This window comes from Balaenoptera acutorostrata, chromosome 11, assembly GCF_949987535.1.
Source record: "Balaenoptera acutorostrata chromosome 11, mBalAcu1.1, whole genome shotgun sequence".
NCBI lineage: Eukaryota > Metazoa > Chordata > Mammalia > Artiodactyla > Balaenopteridae > Balaenoptera > Balaenoptera acutorostrata.
The window spans coordinates 100,836,425-100,854,380 of NC_080074.1; the positions used below are offsets into that span (position 1 = coordinate 100,836,425).

The 17,956-nt window shown below is 49.3% G+C and overlaps 1 protein-coding gene across 1 annotated transcript; it reads left to right on the forward strand.

Annotated features, from left to right (window-relative positions):
* The first annotated feature begins 357 nt into the window (after window positions 1-357).
* Window positions 358-5,042, forward strand: MLF2 (myeloid leukemia factor 2). Its single transcript, XM_007170142.3, has 9 exons — window positions 358-558; window positions 1,137-1,214; window positions 1,465-1,591; window positions 1,845-1,880; window positions 2,515-2,568; window positions 2,964-3,092; window positions 3,257-3,416; window positions 4,045-4,257; window positions 4,500-5,042. The coding sequence occupies exons 2-8, from the start codon at window positions 1,165-1,167 to the stop codon at window positions 4,230-4,232; spliced, it is 744 nt and encodes a 247-aa protein (XP_007170204.2). The 5' UTR covers window positions 358-558; window positions 1,137-1,164; the 3' UTR covers window positions 4,233-4,257; window positions 4,500-5,042.
* Window positions 5,043-17,956: the final 12,914 nt, after the last annotated feature.

A 17,956-nucleotide genomic window follows, 5' to 3' on the forward strand; every position in this document is an offset into this window, starting at 1 on the left:
GATGAAAGCTTCCCGGGTAGAAATCTGCTTATTGCTCCCCCAGGGATCCGCCCCACCTTGTGGGACCCGTGAGGAGCCCGCCCTCCCCCATGGAAATCTGCCCGCGTCCTCTTCCGTCTTCCTCCCCTCGCGGCTATGGACTCCTCTGCTCCTCCCTCACACCCTTACAGGGAGCCTCCTCCAGTCCACAGGACCCAAATCCAGGTTACTAACGAGGCCTCCCTCCCCTGGTCCCGGAAGACTCCGCGACTCCCAGCTCCGCGGCCCGGGAGCCAGCCTCGCGCGCGCGCGCCCCAAGCCCGCCCGTGGGCGGAGCTCCGCAGGCCCAAGGGGGTGGGCTGTCCCGTCGTGACGTCACTTCCGCCCGGGCCTGGCCGGGGCTTGGGCTCAGTGGGCCGAGGGGGGGCACAGAGGTGGCAGCTGTGCGAGGAGGCGGTGCGGGAGGCCGAGGAGCTCACGCCCGGACCAATTCCGCGTCCGGGGCCGCAAGCCCCGATCCTGCCGCGCACCGAGAGGCGAGACCGGCCGGATGGGCCGCTGAGTCCGGATCGGGGACCGGTGAGGCTCGAGCGGAGCGGGCAGCCGGTCCGGGGCGGGAGAGGCCTGTGGGGCTGCAGGGTCCCCGGGAGCCTGGGTTGCGGGGAGGGGAGCGGGTCAGGCCTGCCTCTCCTGCTCGCCCGGCAGGGAGGCAGGGTTTGGGGGGTGCCGCCGCCAGGCGCCGAGCGGACGGTGAGGCCCGCCCGGGGGAGGCCTGGCCGCGGCCGGGTGTGAGGAGGGGGCGGGGTGGGGGTCATTAATGCGGGCGGAGGGCCGGCACTGGGGATTCGCCTGCGGAAAGGTGGCGTCGGGGGAAGGGGAGTATGCTTCTGGCCAGGGCTTTGGGAAGAGGATGGCTCTGAGTGGGGGAGGCAGAAAACAGGCTTGGAAAAATTTTCCATGGTCCTCCTTCGGGGAGAGGTTTGAAGAGCTCTGCTTTCCCTAGAGGGTGATGTTGAACACCTGCAGAAGGGTCTCCCTGGAGTTTGGGGGGCCAGTTCCAGTATTTGGAAGGGGACCATGCGCTGAGAGTCCCTGCCCTGAGCGGGTGTGCGAAAAGCCTGGCCGCCTCCAACATTTGAGCCTCCACATCTTCACAGTGTGGAGCCCCCTGGAGCTAAAATCAGGATGTTCCGCTTCATGAGGGACGTGGAGCCTGAGGACCCCATGTTCCTGATGTGAGTATCCCCTCCCCCTCCTGCTCTAGAGCACGCATCCGCTCCACTTCAGGTCTCTGACTAGTTGAGCCAGACAGCTGGGCTCCTGTCGCGGGCACTGATCACAACTTGGTGGCCACTCAGCCCCAGCTCAGACTTCGAGGAGAAATCTGTGCCACTGGTTCCCTATGGCTCTTCTTTGGGGGAGGGGCGGGTGGGAGGTGCTGACTGCTGGCCCTTCTGCCACCCGCACTGTATACTCCCTGCACAGGGACCCCTTTGCCATTCACCGTCAGCACATGAACCGGATGTTGTCGGGCGGCTTTGGATACAGCCCCTTCCTCAGCATCACAGATGGCAACATGCCAGGGACCAGGCCTGCCAGCCGCAGGATGCAGGTAATGGTGCTGCAACAGACCTGAGACCTGAAAGGTTGGAGCATGGTCAATAAAGTGCTTGATTTTTCTTGTACAACGGCCAACTTAGCAAGTGGAGTGCCTTCTAGGAGTGGGGAAAGGGGTCTGGAGAAACAGACTTTGTGATCCCCTTTTGAGAGGAGGATGGTAAAGCAACAGAGGCCATGGGCTTGGTTTGGGATGGTAATGAGATAGGATGTAGTCCCTAATTTCTGTTCCTTACGTCTTCCTGTAGGCTGGGGCTGTCTCCCCCTTCGGGATGCTGGGAATGGTGAGTCCTCATCCCCTTGCATCCTTCCATCTCAGACATGCTCTATACCCTTAGATATTACTTCCAAATGTGCCTCTCCGGATAGCCTTATGAGTAACCCTGGAATCCTCATGTAGTGTTCACAGAGCTCTGGGCCTGCTGTGTGCTGAGTCCTGTGAGTTCACGATGGTAACTTACTGGCTCCTGTACTTCTAGGAGCCGTACCCATCAGGAAGATATAATTGCCTGATATAATTGTTCTTTTGAGGAAGGAGGTGCTGTTGAAAGGCGAAATAGAGATGGCTTGTAGAAGATTTTTCTACAGTTTCAGAACCAACCCCTTATAGGTTAGAATCCAGTGATATTGGCTTGCTTCCTAAAGGTAGGAGGAAATAGGGCAGCCAGGAGAAGGAACATGGGATCAGAGCAGCCATAGAGACTGAAGAGGAGGAGGGCAGCGGCATACAGGAAGAGAAGCGTGGAGAGAAGCACGCCTCTTCTGGTCCTGTTCATGAGGAATGAGGAAGAGCAGCTGCTAGATGTGAAGGAAAGGGAGAGAGGGAACATGTAACTATGTAGCCCGTGGGAGCCTGAGCGCGCCCACCTCTGATCGTGGCCCTGCTTCCTGACTCTGTGTTCCATCTCTTTGCTCCAGTCGGGCGGCTTCATGGACATGTTTGGGATGATGAACGACATGATTGGGAACATGGTGAGACTCTTGCCCCATCCCATCCCCTTCCCTGGCCCTGTTCCCAGTGATGGCTGGCAACACCTTGAGTCCCCAGAGGCGGGAGTGGGGAAGGGCGGCGTACTTGTGGAGCGTGCAAGCTGGATAAGGCCACTGGACCCAGAGAGTGCGGGCTCCTGAGTGGGAAGCAGCAGTGCACCTTATGAAGCGTGCAGTTAAGGCCCCATCTCTTCAGGTCCTTCTGGCGTATTGTTGGACTCAGAGGAATTTGGGGGGTAATGATGAGTCCTGATGTTTTGCTGGTTCTCACGGTTTATGAGAAAGATGTGGGCAGGCACAGGCGGCTGAAGGGAGGGATCCCTTCTCCGGAGGCGGACCCCTCCCCACACAGCCCTGCTGTTCCCTTCCCTCCTCAGGAGCACATGACAGCTGGAGGTAATTGCCAGACCTTTTCATCCTCCACTGTCATCTCCTACTCCAATACGGGCGCCGGCGCACCCAAGGTCTACCAAGAGACAGCAGAGATGCGGTCGGCCCCAGGCGGGGTGAGTTGGAGGGCTCCTCCTATCCCCGAGGAGGCACGATCGGATGGCCCCCACAGAAATCCTGGCTGCTTTTTTCAGGATTGGGTCCCGGGCGGCCTTTCTGGGCTGGTGTGGCCGGGCTTTGGAAGGAGCCGCTCAGTGTGCCATGCTCCGCCTCCCCGCAGATCCGGGAGACTCGGAGGACTGTACGGGACTCGGACAGTGGGCTGGAGCAGATGTCCATCGGGCATCACATCCGAGACCGGGCCCACATCCTCCAGCGCTCCCGAAACCACCGCACGGGGGACCAGGAGGAGCGGCAGGACTACATCAACCTGGATGAGAGTGAGCCCTCCTTCCCGCTGCTCGGCCCGCCCGCCTCCTGGCCGGCAGCCCCGGCCCTGGCCCCGTGAGCTAGGCGATAGCGGCTTGCTCTCCCTACCTCCGTAGATACTTCTTGGGCAAGGTTATGGATGAGCCCCACGTTCTTAACTCACTCGGAGCCTTTTTGTCAGCTTAGGGCTAAGTCAGTGCCGGCAGTGTCCTCACCGCGGAGGGCAAACTTTGTCACCTAAGTCAGATACTGATAGTAATCTACCCGTCTCCATCTGGATCCGGTTTTTTAGTTCTTCTTACTTATTTTTTTGAAGTCAACAAATATTTATTAAATACTTCCAGTGTGCGTGGGACTGCACTAAGTAACTAAGTAATTATCCCATTCCTGATTGCCTCCATGCTTCCAGGAGCCATGATTGCCTCCATTGCCTCCATGCTTCCAGGAGCCATGTTGAATCCAAAATTGCTAAATAAGTCGTTTCCCTTCCTCAGCACATCCCCCCACCCAGCCTTTCAGCCTTCGCCCTGGGTTTTGGTCGTAGAGCCTGTGGCTCACGGCCCGCGTGTCTGCCCCGGGTCTGCCCGGGGAAGCCAGGCGGTACACAGGTGTCGTGTGTGGTCTCCGTGTCCCCCCCAGGTGAGGCCGCGGCCTTTGATGATGAGTGGCGGAGGGAGACTTCCCGATACCGGCAGCAGCGCCCCCTGGAATTTCGGAGGCACGAGGCTTCAGGCGGTGGGGGACGGAGGGCTGAGGGGCCTCCCCGCCTGGCCATCCAGGGACCCGAGGACTCCCCCTCCCGACAGTCCCGCCGCTATGACTGGTGAGGGCCCCGGGCCCTCGGCCTCTCGTGTAAGTACTGAGGGGCTGAGGCCTCAGGCACGGGCGGGGGTGGGGAGCGTACGGTGCCCGGCCCTCAGCCTTGAGGCAGAAGCACCCCACGTGCCCAGCAAACACCGCCTTTGACAGTGGAAGTTTTAGTTGGTACGGAAAGACAGAAGAGTGTCCTCACCGGAATAGGGGATTAGGCACCACCCCTGGCTTTTATATTTTGTCTTCCTTTTGACTTGTGCTCATCTCTTTTCCCCCTCCAGGTACGGGCTGAGAGGCTGAGAAATCATCCCCTGAAATAACTTTTCCTCTTCAACTCCCACTCCCAATTTAATATTAAATTAACAGGCCAGCTGGCCCCCACCTCTCCCTGGGGGTCTCAGCGAGAACCTTTCACTGCCCCTTTACCTACGTTTTCCTTCTTTAATCTCCTTACCATGATGACTCCACTTCTTCTGTATCCACTAACTTGATTTTTCACTTTGCTGCCCCATCTCTGAAACTCCTTCCCTTCCCCATTCTACCCCTGCCATGCATCGAAGGGGCTTTTGGGGTGGGCTCTGGGTTTAGGGGCCTCAGCGACCCTGGATCTTTGCCCACCTCCTCCCCAGATTCCCCGCTGCAGGGGCCATAGCCCTGGTCCAGGGCTGTGTGTGGAGGGAAGGACCGGTTCCCAACCGAGTCTCCCTTCCCAGCCGCTACGCATCATAAAAATCTGCCCCACATCCTTCTCTGCCTTTATTTTTTGATTTGTGCAGCTTGTAACTAGGTGTTTATGAAATAAAGGAGAATGGAGAAAAGACCAAGTAGGATTCTGGCATTACTTTTTTTTTTTAACTTATTTTACTGAAGTGTCTTTCATCTACAGTGTTGTGTCTGGCTTCACTTTTGCTCTTTTCCCTGTTCAGTTTCAACCCTCCTGTCTCCTTCTGGTCACCTTACCTTCCCTCTATCTCCGTGCGTGGCCTTCTTAACTCAAGTTCAAGCCTAGCACCTCAGTGGTACCGCAGTGGGGCTGTCAGAGCTCTGGTGGGTGAGAAGCCGCAGAGGATGCGGCCAGGCTGGGCCGGGGGTGAGACCAGCGGCGGCTGTCCTGCCAGCTCCCTCGCTTTCACTGTACCTTCACTCGTTAGGGGGATTACGGGGCATACCTTTAGGCGCCCGAGGAGCTTTCTGCCCCTTGTCCTTGGGCTTCTTTCTGGCCTGGACTGTGGGCGGGAACACTTGGGGTGCAGAGCAGGAAGAAGCCCAAACAACCCCACTCGGGTCTTCAGAGGAGGGGAACTCGGGTCAGCAGCGTTCTTCAAACCCTCCAGGCCCAGTTGTTGAGAACTTGAGCCCAGGGAAGGAGACCAGGGAAGAAAACTAGCCTGGAACCTGAGCAGCACTGGACAGGCACGAGGCACTCAAATTTCTCAAGACGTTCCTTCCTGCTCGACCCGACTCAGCAAATGGGTCGCTCTGTTCCTCCTGGGGACTCTTCAGTGATGGCAAGTGCTTGTGAGAGTCCGAGGGCGGTTTCTGCTTTGTAAACATCTTCTGTCCTTGTCAGTTGGTAAATCAAAGGCAAAAACAGCCTGCTCGAGGCCCCAGGTCCTCTCAGGGAAGGGGATTTTCCCCACGTCCTTGATGGACAAACAGATTGAAGAGGATTTGCCCATCCTGATGATGTAGAAGCCATAAGGAGCAGAATATAGAAATCAAAAAGGGTCTGAGTATCTATAGAGTTTATTTCTGGGACATTTGAAAAAAATCACACGAGCCAAAGCGTTTCCAAGGGATATATATTAACAGTCTTTGTAAACTGTGACATCACACGAATGTTTATTTTTGATTTATATATATATATATATATATATATACACACACACACATGTATGTCAATGTGTGTATCCATCTATTTATTTGTATTTATATATTTATGTTGTTGTTGTTATATGCCTTACCATCTTGACTTCTGTATAAGGTCAGAAGTCTGGCTCCATGACGCAGCCTGAGGGGTAAGCATCAATCTCTAGCAACTCTGAATATTAAAGATGGTTATATGTTATGTTGATCAAGTCAGAAGCTACTCTTCTGAAAAAGGGACTGTTTGATTTGCCTTTAGACCAAACTGAAGAATTCATGTATTAGAGCAGCTCTAACTCATGTTATGCTGCAATGAATTAAAGATAAATTTAAATTAAAAAAAAAAAAAAAGGATTTGTCCAGTCGCTCAACAAGCAGAGACAAAGGTGAGCTTGGCAACCAGGCACTGACGTCCTGTCCAGGGCAGGTACTGAGTCTTAGTAAACAGGCCACTAACGATGCACCACCAGGGTCAACGGAACCAACCCAGTGGCTAAAAGAATCCAGGAATCCCAGAAGTCAAACAGGCAGAGAGGATTCCTCTCCGCCTGGGTCCTGAACTGTGGATGATGGAGCTCGAAGCGTCCACAGCCCTCAGCTTCCAGTGTAACCTATGCTCTGTCCAGATTGCACACAGTTCCTTCCTCTGGGGGTGGGAGGGGCTGTCGTCAGTCTCCTCGGCTCAGCTCTGCCACCAGCCCAGTCATGTGTCCTTGGGCAGGTCCCTCCCTTCCCTGGACCTCGGCTGTGAGGGTCCCTTCTCACGACAGCTCAAGCCCGACCTCTCAACCTGGATTCCATTCCCAGTGCCCGCGCTGCTGGGCACAGTTCGGAGTAGGGGCTGGAGCAGGACAGGGGCTGCCCTGGTTTCAATCCAGGTGAGTCATAAAGTGCTTCACAAGCTTTCCCATTTGGGTCCTGGCCTCAGACACACAAACCAATCAGTGTTCACCCCTGCCTCCCTGCTCTAGGGTGAGGACCACCCTGCAACCCAGCACGTATTCGTTGGGCCTGTGACAGTATTTTTCAGCAAGGGTACGTGGTGGGGCATTGGGTGTTAGCAAAGTTGAGTGAGATGCTCTAGAACCAGCTGCCTGGCCCTTTCCTGACCTGTCTACCATGTGGGGTGAGAGCCGGGGAGCAGACGCAGGAAAGGACTCTCAGGAAGAATGCTGACACTTTACTTCTAGGTCAGCCGTGCGGAATGGCCCCGCCTCATTCACAATGCCCATCCACAACCCCCCTCCCACCCAGTCCTCTGCCTGACAGGTGTCCAGGGGACATGGCCAGACTCACTTGGACTATTTCCCTCACCCCAGAAAATTACAGGTTGGGAGAGGCTGATACTTGGTGGGAGGCTGTGAATTAGAGGAGTGAAATTACGACTACAGACTGGTACAAGCAAGCCCGGGCCCCGCCGCTTACCTCTGACCCTGATGAAGAGTCTTAATCTCTCAACGTCGGTTTCCTGCTTTGTAAAATGGGCCTTTTTCTAGGCTCTGGTGGCAGTGGGGACATGGATTCATACCTCAGAATTATGAGAATTAGGTGAGTTAGTACAGAGGAAGCATTCGACACAGTGCACAGGATGGATGTCTGATTTCGCCCCCATTACCCTGCCTCTGTCCTGCACCTTCAGTGCTCTAGGGTGGCCCTCGTGCCCAGTTCCATCCTCAGGACCCCTGAGATACCTTCAGACACAGCCTCGAAATGGTCTTACTGGCTTTGCATGAGCCTCTGTTCTCCCAGCTACCGACTATTATCTTTCACCCTTTCATGCTTCACAGACCAACATGTGGAAGTGTTTGGGGCTGTGCTGACCCAGTCCTGCTTGCAGTTTGGGAGTTTTCCCCTCCTAAGGTAACAGGGCCTCGAGTCCTAGTAACACCCCTTACCCAATGCCCCCTTCCTCTGCCCGGTGCCCAAGTCCTATAAACAGGTTACCCAGAGAACCAGGAGCTGATCCACAAGAAGAACCCAGGGTCTGGTCTCCCAGCCCCCATATTCCAAGTCCATTTAACTCCACAGACCTGTCCTGCCTCGATGCCCTGAGTTTTAGAAATGGGTCATTCCCACGCTGAGGGAGCAGCAAGGGTCAAGGATTCCTTCTCCCAGGCCACTGCAGTGGGTCGGGGTAAGAAAAAGTTACCCTTAACCTCTCTCCCTGTTAGACATCAGTGGGTTCTTCAGACAGGAGAAGCGGGAACCAGATGAGGCGGCACTAGGAGGGAGAGATGAAGACGGGACGGTTGGGCACAGGAGGCACCAAGAGGTAAGAAACGAGCGCGGAGACGGGGCACAGGGAGAGACCTGGTGTAGCTGCTCCCCGAAGGAGCCTCCCAACTAGCCTCCATCCCCAGGGAGAGCCTGCAGGGGGCAGGGAGCTGGCGTGGCTTAAGGGAAGGGTACCTGAGGGGCCAGGGATGCAGAGGCTGGCAGAGCTGTGGTAAGAAGGTGGGCCTGAAGCCCCTCTGTACAGAGTGCTGACGGGCTCTGAGCCTTCCCAGCCTCAGTGTCTGGCCTTAAACAGTATCTCCAGGGGGACAGGGAGAAGCAGGAGTCCTTCCCCTTCTGGGCTCCGCCCCCCTCCCCCCCGCCCCCGCCCCCACCCCACTCTGGACCATCCCTGAGATGAGCTGGGTCAGCAGTCAGGGTTGCTTGAGCTTTCTCTGCCTTTTGTGATTCTTCTTCCCTGAAGACTTATCTTGAAGATGGGAATAGGGTGCTGCCCTGGTTTCTCCCAGCATCCATCCCATCCTCTTCATCTCCTCTGTCACCTGCCACCTGGATGACTTGCAGGTTCTGAACAATTATCCCCAAGACGTTAGTGTCCTCCAGCCGGGAGACCAACTAATTGTCTGAGGGTCTGTGGCCAGGACATTTGGACACATGAAGCTGGAAGATGGGAGAGAAGCGGGCATGAGAAAGGGCCGCAGAGGTGGGATTGAGTCTCTAAAAGAAGGAGCAGAAATACCCTGGGAAAGGTCAAGGTGACACTGAGGTGGGAAATGGTCTGATGAAAGAAAACAAAGCTAGATTCTTAGAAAACCACTGGTGAGGGACTTCCCTGGTGGTCCAGTGGTTAAGACTGCGCTTCCACATGGGGGGCACAGGTTCGATCCCTGGTCAGGGAACTAAGATCCCGCATGCCCCACAGTGCGCCTCCCCCCCCCAAAGAAAACCACTGGTGAACTTAGTTAAAGATATCCTAGATTCGGGGTGGGGGGATTCCCAATTCACAGGGAATGTGGCCCAGAAGGACAGAAGCTGATTCTCAATACAGATAGCACTTAATTCAAGCAAACCCAGTATATGATATAAATAACAATGTTAGAGTTGAAATAGACCTCTGAGATCGCCTTCTCTGGACGTTCCCCAAAGTGGCAGCAGATCAGAATTACCACCCCAGACCCACTAAAGCAGAATCTCGAGGTTGGAGAGAATTCCAGTGCAGCCTAGCAACGATTACAGATGCCATCCAAACCTGCTCCTATTTTATTGCTTAAGTGACAGGTGACTTGTTGAACACCGTACAGCTACCTAGCAGCACTCAAGAGCCAGGACTCAAAGTCCAGACTGACACAAATGACACTAATATGCTGTACAGCATGATTCACCATGGGGGTCCTTTAAATAGAAAGTTCCTGGATGATTTTTCTTTTTTTTTTTTTTTAGCCTTGTGGCATGCAGGATCTTAGTTCCCTGACCAGGGATCCAGCCTGTGCCCCCTGCATTGGAAGTGTGGAGTCTTATCCACTGGACTTCCAGGGAAGTCCCCTTTGATGATTTTTTAAAAAATATTTATTTATTTGTTTGTTTGTTTTGGCTGCACTGGGTCTTAGTTGCGGCATGCAGGATCTAGTTCCCTGACCAGGGACTGAACCTGGGCCCCCTGCATTGGGAGTGTGGCGTTCTACCCACTGGACCACGAGGGAAGTCCCCCCACTTGATGATTTTTTAAAATTTCAAATTTATATTAACATTTACCCAAGTAATAGCATAGTGTTTAAAACGATGGATGCCAGTAGCCCAGTGTGTCCGTTTTCTTCAATATTTTTTTTAACATACAATAAAATTTCTGTGTGTGAGTTCTTTGAGTTTGAACACACGCAGCTGTGTGTAAACATCACCACAGTCAGGATCACAACAGTTCCATCACCCCCAAATCCCCTCCTGCTGCTCCTTTGCGGCCACCCCTCCCTCCAGTCCTAACCCTTGGCAACCACTGATTTGTTCACCGTTGCTATAGTTGTGCCATTTCCAGAATGTCACATAATGAAATCATATACAGGCATACCTTGTTTTATTGTGCTTTGCTTTATTGTACTTCACAGATACTGCGTATTTTACAAATTGAACATTTGTGGAAACCCAGCATCGAGCAAGTCTGTCGGTACCATTTTTCCAACAGAATTTGCTCATTTCATGTCTCTGTGTCACATTTTGGTAATTTTGGCAATATTTCAAACTTCCTCATTATTATTATATTTGTGATGGTGATCAGTGATCTTTGATGTTACTATTGCAAAAATATTATGAGTTGCTGAGGGCTCAGATGATGGTTAGCATTTTTTAGCGATGAAGTATTTTTTTCTTAAGATTTAATTGTTTTATTTATTTATTTATTCATTTATTTATTTATTTATTTATTTATGGCTGTGCTGGGTCTTCGTTGCTGCACGCAGGCTTTTCTCTAGTTGCGACGAGCTGAGGCTACTCTTCATTGCGGAGCACGGGCTCTAGGCATGCGGGCTTCAGTAGTTGCAGCACACGGCCTCAGTAGTTGCGGCTCGCAGGCTCTAGAGTGCGGGCTCAGTACTTGTGGTGCACGGGCTTTGTTGCTCCGAAGCATGTGGGATCTTCCCAGAGCAGGAATCGAACCCCTGTCCCCTGCATTGGCAGGCAGATTCTTAACCCCTGGACCACCAGGGTAGTCCCCAGCACTGAAGTATTTTTAAATTAAGGTATGTACATTATTTTAGACATAATGCCAGTGCACATATAATAGACTAGAGTGTAGTGTAAACATTACTTTTGTATGCACTGGGAAAACCAAAAAATTCATGTGACTTGCTCTGGAACCAAACCAGCAATAAAGGTATTGCCTGTGGTATGTAACCTTTTGAGAGTGGCTCTTACACTCAGCATAATGCCTTTTAGATGCACTCACGTTGTTGTGTGTATTAATAGTTCACTCCTTTCTATTGATGAGTACTATTTTACTGTGTGTTTATAGTTTACCTGTCAAAGAACATTCCAGTTGTTTCCAGTTTTTGGCAATTATGAACAGGAGTGCCATAAACAATCAGGTACACGTGTGTGAACATGTTTTAATTTCTTTAGGAGTGAAATGGCTTGGGACTGCTAGGTCACGTGGGTAAGTACATATTTAACTTTGTGAGAAAATGCCAAACTGTTTCCCAGAGTGGCTGCATCATTTTGCATTCCCACCAGTAAAGTAAGAGAGTTCCAGTTGCTTTATATCCTTGCGAGCAGTTGGTATTGTCAGTTTTTATATTAGGTGTGTGGGTATTCTTTTATTCACAGTGAGATATTTATAGACATCTCACCATGGTTTTAATTTGTATTTCCCTGATGATTAATGATGTTGAACATCCTTTCATGTGCTTATTTGTCATCATTATAGCCTCTTTGATGAAGTGTCTAAGTCCTTCAGTCATTTTTTTCAAAATTGGGTTATTTTCTTATGGTTGAGTTTTAAGAGTTCTTTGTATATTCCGGTTAGAAGTCTTTTGCTAGATAGGGATATGCAAATATTTTCTCCCATTCTGTAGTTTATCTTTTCCTCCTCTTGGTGTGGTCTTTTTCAAAGCAAAAGTTCCGAATTTTGATGAAGTCCAACTTACCACCTTTTTCTCTTACGAATCATATTTTTGGTGTCATATCTAAGAACATTTTACCTAACTCCTGGTAACTAAGATTTTCTTCTGCTATCTTCTGAAAGTTTTATAGTTGTACATTTATATTTACATCTCTCTTCTTGGTTGTGTTCTGGTAGCTTGTAACTTTGATTTGGTCCATTTCATCTAAGTTGTTGAATTTGTGTGTAGAATTATTTGTAGTATTCCCTTACTAACATTTTAATGTCTGTGGGGTGTGCAGTGATATCTCCTTTTATTCCTGATATTGGTTATTCATATCTTCTCTCTTTTCCTTCTTTCTCTCTCTCTCTCTTTCTTTTTGGTCACTATGGCTAGAGTTTTATCAATTTTATTGATCATTTCAAAGAATCAATTTTTTGTTTCATTGATTTTTTAAAAAATATTTATTTATTTATTTGGCTACATCAGGTCTTAGTTGGTGCACGAGGGCTCTTCGTTGCGGCATGTGGGCTTCTCTCTAGTTGTGGCATGTGGGCTCAGTAGTTGCGGTGCGCGGGCTTACTTGCCCTGCGACGTGTGGGATCTTAGTTTCCCGACCAGGGATCAAACCCGCGTCCCCTGCATTGGAAGGCGGATTCTTAACCACTGGACCACCAGGGAAGTCCCAATTTTTTTCTTTTTTGGTTTTCATATTCATTACATTCTGCTCTTGTGTTTTCCTTCTACTTGCTTTCTGCTTATTTTTGCTCTTCTTTATGTACCTTCTCAAGGTAGAAGTGCAGATTGTTGACTTCAGACCTTCTTTACTAATACAAGAATTTGATACTATAATTTGTCCTATAATCACTGCTTTAGATGCATCTCATATTTTGATATTTTGTATTTTCCTTTTTGTTAAGTTCACAATATTTTCTAATTTCTCTTGAGACCACATCTTTGATCTCTGGGTTTAGAAGTGTGTTGTTTAGTTTCCAAGTGTTTGGCAATTTCCCTGTTATCCTTCTGTTATTGATATCTAGTTTTAATTACACTATGGTCAGAAAATATACTTTGTATGACCTTAAGTCTTTTAAATTTGCCAAGGTTTGTTTTATGACCCAAGATGTAGTCTATCTTGGTATAATAAATGTTCCAAGTGCACTTGGGGGAAAAAAAGGGTTTTCTGCTGTGTTGGGGGAGTGTCCTATAAATTTCAGTTAGTTCCTGTTGGTTGATGGCATCATTCAGTTCTATATACTTGCATATATTCACTTATTTTCTGTTTACTTGTTCTACTGATTACTGGGAGAGCAGTTTTGACATTTCTCTTTTACTATAATTGTGGATTTGTTCATTTTCTCCTTGATAACTATCAGATTTTGCTTCATGTATTTTGAAGCTCTGTAGTTAGATGCAGAGACATTTAGAATTATGTCTTCTTGGAAAACCAAAGTTTTTATCATTGTTTTTCAATGTTCTTCTTTATCCCTGGTAATTTTCTTTGCTCTGAAGTTAATTTGTCTGATATTACTATAGCCGCTTCAGGTTTCTTTTGATTAGTATTTGCATGGTACATCTTTTCCCATCCTTTTACTTTTAACCCACCCATGTCATACTTAAAAATGGCTTTTTTTTTTTTTTTTAAATGGCTTTTTTGATGGCAACATATAGTTGTACCTTGGTTTTTTTTAATCCATTTTGATAATTTCTGTCTTTTAATTGGTGTAGCTAGGCTACTTATATTTAGTATAATTATTATATTTGGATTTATTTCTATCAATTTATATGTATCTGTTTGGTCCTGTTTATGTTTATTTTTTAAAAATTTATTTTTTTAAAATTTTTGGCTGCATTGGGTCTTTGTTGCTGCGCGCAGCCTTTCTCTAATTGTGGCGAATGGCGGCTACTCTTCATTGCGGGGTGAGGGCTTCTCCCTGCGGTGGCTTCTCTTGTTGCGGAGCACGGGCTCTAGGCGCTCGGGCTTCAGTAGCTGTGGCTCAAGGGCTCTAGAGCGCAGGCTCAGTAGTTGTGGCGCACGGGCTTAGTTGCTCCACGGCATGTGGGATCATCCCGGACCAGGGCTCAACCCCCTGTCCCCTGCATTGGCAGCCTGATTCTTAACCACTGCGCCACCAGGGAAGTCCCTGGTCCTCTGTTTATAATTCCACTATGTCTGCATTCCAGCCTTCTTTTGGTTTATTTGGATACTATTTAGTATTCCACTGTATCTAGTGATTTTTTCACTAATTTTTAAGTGGTTGCTCTAGGGCGGGATTGGCAAGCTTTTTCTGTAAAAGGCCAGAGTGCAAATATGTTTGGGCTCTGCAGGCCACACAATATCTGTTACAACACACAATTCTGACACCATAGTGTGGAAGCAGCCACAGATGATATGTAAATGAATGAAGTGTAACTGTGTTCCAATAAAATTTTATTTACAAAAACAGGTAGTGGGCTGGATTTGGCCTGTGGACTATGGTGTACTAACCCCTGCTCTAGGGATTATAAAATACATATGTTCACAGTTCCCTGAGAACTTGCATCTCACCAATTCCTTTTAAGTGTAGAAACTTGACCATCACCCAGGTCCCTTTACTTTCGTTCCTTTGTGTTGTAGTTGTCACACGTATTACACCTAAGAGACTGAGAACCCCATTCAGTTAAGCTGTTTAGGTGAGATTCATGCTCACTCTGCAGGTGAGCCCAGGAGTTCACACAGAGCTCAATGGGGCTGTTCTCTTGATTTCCCTCCTTTCTGCAACATCCTGACACTTTCTGGTTCTCTGGGGCTTCCCTTCCCAATCTTCTGGCCCAAAGTCGGGCCTTTAGTTTCTCTACTCTGCTGGGCATTTCTCACTGTGTGTCTGGGCCAAGCATCAAGAGAACAGAGAAAGAAAAAAGCAGAGGGGATTTACCTCACATTTTTGGGACCAGAGCTCCTGTGGTCAGAGAGAAGGGTTCTCCTCCCTAGAGTTAAGTGCCTGCCAGGCCACTGTTGCTGTCATTGTGCTGCCGCCACCATGGTATTCCCTGGGGCTGGAGGTGGGAGAAGGGAAAAAGAAAAACAGGGGATTTCCCCACTCTCTGACCCTTACGAGTCCCTTTCTGCTCCCTAGATGTGCAATAGAAGACTCCAAAGGGAGCTCTTTCAGTTCACACCTCACGTACACTTCTAGGTTTTGGGCTGTCTTTGAGTCCAATCTGGGCAACACTGGAGGGGGGTAAATGGTGAACTCACCACCGGTTTAGTGGAACTTTGAATTCGAGTGGCTTGCAGGACCCCAGTTCCCCGACCAGGGATTGAACCTGGGCCCTCGTCAGTGAAAGCATGAAGTCCCAACCACTGGACTGCCAGGGAATTCCCTACTTTACTATTTACCATAGATCTCGGATAACTGCTCCATGCATTCTGCCCGGTAGCGTGAGAGAGACAGGGTGGTGTGTGCCTACTCCACTTATGATCTGTGTGACCCTAGGCAGGTTACATAACCTCTCTGTACCACTTCTGTCATCTTTAGAAGGGGATAATGGTGAAATTAATCTCAGAATGTTGTTGTGTGTATTAAATGAGTTTATATACATAAAGCACTCAGAACAGTGCTTGATCACAGTAAGTACTTAATAAATATTATTTATTAGTAATAAATAATATTATTTATTATTAGAAATTATCATAGAAATACTGGAAAATAGAGACAGGCAAAAAGACAAAAATCACCCAAAATCCCAATGCCCAGAAGTATAATATATGCATTATGGTTTGTATTATTTCAGATTTTTCAGTCAAGATATATTTACCAATTGATTGGACAGATGAACAATCAGTAAAAGTATAGGATTGGATTCCCCACGCATGCCCCACATTACACATTTCATATCAGGGGAGCTGCAGGAGTCCACAGGATGAAACCTTTCTGCCTCTAGGCCTTCATCCCACTTTTCTTCCCACTCAGAATGCTCATCCTCCCTCCCCTTTATCAGGTTAACTGCTACTTGGGTTTCTAATTTCAATTTAAAGGTCACATCCTCGGAGGAGGCTTTCCTGACCCCAGGCAAGTAGATCCCCTGGTAAGCGCTTTCATGTCACCTTATACTTCTTAGTACTTATCACACTTTTAATTATGTAATAATATACTTAAGAACCTCAGAAGACAGGACAAGTCCTCTCTCGCGCCCTGTACTCAAAGTTTCACCTTTGCTCATCATTCTCTTCCAGATGGTGACCCAGGGCCTCCTCACCCATCCTCCAAGGCCCTGCAGTAGAAGCCTTTACAGCTGATCTAAGGTGGCACTAATCTGGGCAAGTCTGCTTATATAAATAGGACATCACAGCTCAGAGCTGAGTCAATGAGGGTAGTGAAGTCCCATTTCCAGTCCAATCCCAGAGATTCTAATTCGATAGGAACTGGGGTCCAGGAATATGCATTTTCAAAAGCTCCCCTGATGATTCTGATGCCGGTGGACCAAAGAAACACTGCCTGAGGTAGGAAGCTTCTGACATGCCTTCCAGTGATCCCTGCCTTCTGACAGTCACTAGGCTGAACCTGGTGACTAGTAAAATTGATGGGATGTTTCTTCCGTGATTAGGTTACAAAAGACTGTGATTTCACCTTGCTGATATGTTCTCTCTGGCTCTTGCTCTGATGAACGGGGCTGCCTCTGATCTACAATCAGCCAGGGAATGAAGTCCTCAGTCTGACCACCTAGAGGTGATGAATCCTGTTGACAATCACTGGGTGTGCCCGGAAGTAAGTCCTTCCTACTGGAACCCTGAGATGAGACGCCCTCGCTAATACTGTGCTGTAGCCTTGGGAGGGACCCTGAAAACTCAGCAGACAACTCAACTTAGTTGTGCCGATTCCTGGACCATAGAAACTGAGATAATAAATGTGTGTTGTTTTAAGCCACTAAGTTTCAGGGTAATTTGTTACACAGCAAGAGAACTCATACACTGCCTAGACTTGCTCCGCTGAACTCCCTTCTCTCCACCCATGTTGGAAGTTGAACCTAAGCAGAGAATTTCTAACCTCTCTTTAACAGGATCACATGAAACATTGACTATAGACATTGCTTTTGCTCTTCTTGTGCATAAAGGTGCGCCCCAGTCCAGTTGTGGTTTTTAGCTATAGAGACTTTGTCTTCACCTTCTAAGTGTCACCTGTTTCATGTGCATGAACTCTGAATTCACAGGAAGGCAAGTTCTCTTCCTCTTCCTCCCTACCATAGTGGTCCAGCCCTAAGCTCCTCTGAGATTGCTGTACAGTAGGGATCAGCATGTGGGAATGTGCAAGTGGTGATAAGACTTTTGGTTGGGAGAATCTTCCTGGTGCCCTAGGCTTGGTTATGCATGGAATCCCTGAATCCTGAACCAAATTCCATGGTCAAAAACAGCCCACAAATAATCCACTCCCCCATCTCCAAGCCTTTGGAGCCAAGAGCCCTGTCTTTGTAAATCAAAGACAAATTGCATTTTCATGTCCTTGGGGCTGTGAACGGACCCTCGTCCCTCTTTGGGTGGAGGGCCAGGCAGTCCCAGCCCAGCCCACACCAGACTGTAGAGACACCCACTGAAGGCTGGCACTAGAGAGATCAGGGCAGTTGTGGAGTCATGGCTGGAAGCAGCTTATAGGAAAATGAGATACTAAAGTTCAAGAGAAAAATGGGGCCTGGGCAGAGAAAGGGGGCACAGGCTTGAAGCACCAGGAGTTAGTGACTTCTGCACAGTGGACGGTGTGGGAGGAAGAAGGGGTTTATTTCAGACACTTAGACTCAAGATGCAACAGGCTCTACAGGCTAGTCTAGGCCAAAGCTAAAGCGAGAGGCCAACAGTGTCAATTCCTGAGACAGGGCTCACTGGACTGTTCCCATTAAGGCTCCACTGCCCCGCAAGATAACAGGCTCACTCGGCCTGCTTTTAACTGAAAACTCGGGATCTACCCCCACTTCCAATTCTACAACTGACACCTTTAGGACCAGTAAAGAGTCGTCTGTCCTACATCTCCACCTAGAGGACGGCACAAGCTCAGGAGAGCAGCTCGGTCAACACTGGG